General features: G+C 48.0%; 1 protein-coding gene across 1 annotated transcript in view; it reads left to right on the top strand.

Moving 5' to 3' along the window:
* Positions 1-163: 163 nt before the first annotated feature.
* LOC308382527 (1-phosphatidylinositol 4,5-bisphosphate phosphodiesterase epsilon-1-like) overlaps positions 164-5,026 on the top strand; it is a gene marked incomplete at both ends in the record, with an annotated part of 18,553 nt that continues 13,690 nt past the window's right edge. Inside the window, 5 exons of the mRNA XM_080860931.1 lie at positions 164-384; positions 2,558-2,913; positions 3,859-4,047; positions 4,506-4,623; positions 5,005-5,026. The exon at positions 5,005-5,026 is cut by the window's right edge and continues 180 nt beyond it. Of these exons, the coding sequence (XP_080717057.1) occupies positions 164-384; positions 2,558-2,913; positions 3,859-4,047; positions 4,506-4,623; positions 5,005-5,026 (906 nt within the window). The remainder of the gene's footprint in view (positions 385-2,557; positions 2,914-3,858; positions 4,048-4,505; positions 4,624-5,004) is intronic.

Raw genomic sequence — 5,026 nt, 5'->3', positions numbered from 1 at the left:
CCTCCTCCTCTCTCTCTCCTCCATCTCTCTCCTCCTCCTCTCTCTCTCCTCCTCTCCCTCCTCCTCCTCCTTTCTCCTCCTCCTCTCTCCTCCTCCTCCTCCTCTCTCCTCCTCTCCCTCCTCCTCCTCTCTCTCCTCCTCCTCCTCTCTCTCTGTCTGACAGGTACGTTCTCTCGATGCGTGCCGAGGTCCACCAGTTCCTGCTGCGCGGCGCCACGGTCATCCACTACGAGCAGGACACCCGCCTCAGCGCCCGCTGCTCCCTGCGCCTGCTGCCCGACAACGGCACCCTGGTCTGGGCACGGCCCCACAGCGGCGGCCCCTTCCCTGGAGCCAAGGCCTCCTCCTCCGACCCCCCCCAGCCCTCGGGGACCAGCAGCGGCGGTAGGGTGCATCAAAGTGTGTGTGTGTGTCTGTGTGTGTGTGTGAGGTAGGGTGCATCAAAGTGTGTGTGTGTGTGTGTGTGTGTGTGCGTGTGTGTGTGTGTGTGTGTGAGGTAGGGTGCATCAAAGTGTGTGTGTGTGTGTGTGTGTGTGTGTGTGTGTGTGTGTGTGTGTGTGTGTGTGTGAGGTAGGGTGCATCAAATTGCAAAAATTCAATCTCAAACCGTCTGGGGTTGCATTTTGTTCAGACACACACACACATAAAAATGACTTTCGCAAAGGAGCTGCAGAATCGCTCACGAGAAGCTCAGTTACTTCTCCTGAAGAGATCATGATCGTTCCACATGCCTCCTGATTAGGGATGGGTATCGTTTGGGTTTTTTCCGATACCGGTACATAACCGATACTTTTAAAACGATACCGGTGCCTAAACGGTGCCAGAACCGATACTTTTTTTTTTTTTTAATTAAAGACATTAGGCTTATTTATTGCCAAGGCAAATAGTTTTCTTTAAATGTAACAATATATTAACTGTTTGAGGTATTCTATAAATAAAAATAAATACAAAACACTTGGCTTCAAACCTTTTAACTTCAAACTATGAACAATATATTAACTTATACCAACTGTTTACAGTATACTTAAATACATATAAATAAATACATAACAAACTCTGTACACACACTTCACACTTCAGTAATACTTTTGCAGAAATATGAGCATGTTTGCCTTCAGAGTAAAACAAATATGAATTAGTTTGCATTTATTTAAACCCACTGGTTTCGTGAATGTGTACTGCCCCTTTAAAAGTTTAGCTTCAGGGCCTCTTGAGTTCTCTACCCCATTTACACGCAATTTTGTTGTTGCATATGCTGCACGTCGCGTTGTTTGAATCTTTTTGTGCGAAATACAGCCACACTTTTGATCGTTTACCTTTCGACATTTTCTCCGTTATATTGATGGCTAGCTCTGTTTGTGCTTCCTCTGTGCAAGGCTGCCTGCTCTTCGCTGTCAGACTGTTGCAATGTTATTGTAGCGTCCAAGTTAGTGCTCTCTTAAGAACTCACATTGAGAAGGAATATCTTTGGATGAGACGGTAGCTCTCCGTTTAATAAAGCGTATCCAACTTCTGCTTAGAACAACCACACTTATCTTGAAACCGAAACCACACGCAAGTCAACCCATTACCATGGCAACTCCTCAACACAAATCCCGTTTCCACTAGTCCCATACGGAATGCAGCGTGAGCGACACAGGCGACGAGAGTCTATATTGGGAGATGGAGCAGTTTTATATGTGCCCCACGAAATCTGTTATCAACACAAAAAAGTATACAGATCGTACTCAGAAAGATCTACGCCACTAACGTTACTTCTCGTTAGCTATCGCTAGTTTTGTTAAATTATAAAAATTTTAATAAAAAAAAATAAATAATAATAATTATCTGCTCAGGCACCGAAAGGAAGCACCGAAATCTGCGTTGCATTTCGGTCCGGGTAGGTATCGGTTGTATGGAACCGGTGCCGTATTGGTACCGGTTCTCGGTACCCAACCCTACTCCTGATATATCGTTGTCACGGTGAATTGAGGTGTGAAGAACAGTTGTGGGTTTCAGTTGTTCAGTTGTTCATTTCTATTCGCAAAAATTCCTTGAATTTCTCATTTATGGAAAAGCACATATAGTATTCACTATAACAAACAGTCAATAGAGTTGGAACACAGCATGTGAAAAATATGAAGATGAGCCTTTTTTTTTTTGCATTTAGTGTTTTTACATGGATGGTAACACTTTGAGCACCCAGCCAGATCAATATGCTGGAACTGTGTATTTTGATGCAAATTAAATCTCAAACCGTCTGGGGTTGCATTTTGTTCAGACACACACATAAAAATGACTTTTGCAAAGTTTTGTGAAAATTCATTGAGATTTAGAGTTGGAACACAGCAAGTGAAAAGAAATTGAAACCAGAGCCCAAAGTGGCACCAGAGAATGATATAAAAAATTTTCCGCCTTATCATGCCTCCCCAATGGGTAAAAGCTGATGTGCCGTTCCACCTCTAGAACACCACGTATCGTAAAAATGTTTTGCATTTATTGTTTTTGCATGGATGGTAACACTTTGAGCGCCCAGCCAGATCAACACGCTGGAACTGTGTATTTTAATGCACCCTAGGTGGCGGGGGCAGCAGTGGGGGTGTGCTGGGGTCGTCGGGGCTGACGGAGGGCACGCTGGACCTGTCCTCGGTGAAGGCGGTGTTCCGGGGTCACCCGGGGGCGGACGTGGCGGCCGTGTGTCTGCAGAACAAGCTGAGCGGCGGCCTGAGCTGCTGTGGCGAGCACGCGGCGGTCACCCTGCTCCACGGCCACGGCACCACGGACAACCGGCTGCTGCACCTGGTGGCGCCGGGCCACACCGCAGGCATGCTGCACGAGGGACTGCAGGCGCTGGCCACCGCCACCAGGAGGATGAGACGCTTCCCCGACCAGAGGCTGCAGTGGCTCAGGAGGCAGTACATCAGCCTCTATCAGGTAAAGCACTGGTGTGTGTGTGTGTGTGTGTGTGTGTGTGTCTGTGTGTGTGTGTGTCATCAGCCTCTATCAGTTAAAGCACTTGTGTGTGTGTGTGTGTGTGTGTTTGTTTGTGTGTGTGTGTGTGTGTGTGTTGAAAGGTTGTCGAGGTGCTGCTGTGTTTCTTTGCTATCTAAACTCAAGTGGAACATACTGGTATCACAGGTTATGTCAGATAAGGGATACTAGTAGGGCTGTCATGTTAAACGCAATATTGCAATACCATTGCAAGCCAACCTCAACCGCCACAACCACTACGCTCACGTCTCTTCTTCTTTTCATGGGGCTAGGCCCTTCTTGTTTTATACGTCAGTGCATGTTGAGCACCCCTAGAACAGTGCAGGGGAAGTTCCTTCATCACAACAGTCCTAGCTACCAGGCTCTCCTTAAGCACATGAACACTCCCAGCTCTGGGTGATACAGGGACACGTTCTTGATAGATAGTTGTTGTTGGTACCTCAAATAGTACACACAGCTGCTTATGCAATATGGCCCGCAGGACATCAGACCTTAAATAATGGTTATGTAATGAGTGTGCGTGTGTGCTTGTGTGTGTGCATGTGTGTGTGTGTGTGTGTGTGTGTGTGTGGGTGTGTTTTTTCGGTTATGTGTGTGCCTATCTTTACCTCTGTGCATATGCAGCCTTTTTTTCCCTTGTATGTGACAAAACTCAATGGATTTCAGTGTTTATGTGTTTGGGCTAATGTGTTTAGGTGTGTGTATAATCACACTCTGACCTCTGGTGTGTGTGTGTGGGTGTGTGCGTGTGCGTGTGCGTGTGCGTGTGCGTGTGCGTGTGAGTGTGTGTGTGTGTGTGTGTGTGTGTGTGTGTTTGTTTCTGTGTGTGTGTGTGTGTGTGTGTGTTTCTGTGTGTGTGTGTGTGTGTGTGTGTGTGTGCACCCGCAGGAGGATGGTCGGTGTGAGGGCCCCACGTTGGCCCATGCCATTGAGCTCTTTGGGGGGCGTCGGTGGAATGTGGGGGTAGGCAGTGGGAGTGGCACACTGGGAAGGGGCGGGGAGAAGGCGGGGTCACAGAGAGGCAGCCCACTGGGCATCAACGCTGCCAACAAGAAGAAGAAGAAACCGCTAGTCAGGGTGAGGACACACACACACACACACACACACAGAGACACACGTGAAACACTCTGGGGGGACACAGGCACTCACACAAGACAACACACACACACACACACATGTTCAACACAAAAACCGACCAACAGACACACACACACAAAGTTCATACTCACGTCCATACACTTTCGCCATAAAAGCATTCACAGGTTCTCTCTTACACACACACACACACACACACACACACACACACTAACACACAAACATGCTCAGAAAAAAATACCCCCTCTCATAGACGCAGTGCTGAGACATGACACATATTGGCGCCCACAGTCCTGAGTGCCTGTGTTTGTTGTCGTCTTCAGGGAGGGACACTCACACACACACACACACACACACACACACACACACACACACACGCACACACACACACACACACACACGTCTTCCGTCCTGAGTGCTGTGTTTGTTGTGGTCTCCAGGGAGACAGTGGCGAGGGCACGGATGATGAGATGATCACCAGGAAGACTCGTAGCTGTAAGGAGTCTGTGGGCAGGAGGGAGTCGGACCCGTGTGACGGACAGGACACGCAGGAGACAGGTGAGGCATCTACAACACACACACACACACACACACACTCATCTACAACACCTCCGTCATCACCAGGGCTCAAAACACACACACACACACACACACACACACACACACACACACACACACACACACACACACACACACACACACACACACACACACACACACACACACTCATCTACAACACCTCATTCATCACCTGGGCTCAAAACACTGCAGGGAATATCACTGCAATCGTCACATTGTCTCCAATCTCTAGAATGTCTGTTTTAGTATGTGTTTTGTTTTTGTGATAATTTGACATGTGTGTTCTGCACTTTCATGGCAATTTCTGGCAATACATGCGTCTATCTCACTGTGTGTGTGTGTGTGTGCGTGTGTTCGTAGAAGACAGCGCCACCTCTGGCCT

Source organism: Sprattus sprattus, assembly GCF_963457725.1.
Source record: "Sprattus sprattus genome assembly, contig: scaffold_225, whole genome shotgun sequence".
Lineage (NCBI taxonomy): Eukaryota > Metazoa > Chordata > Actinopteri > Clupeiformes > Clupeidae > Sprattus > Sprattus sprattus.
The sequence above is the reverse complement of the archived record's forward strand: the minus strand, read 5'-3'. Positions and strand labels throughout refer to the sequence as shown.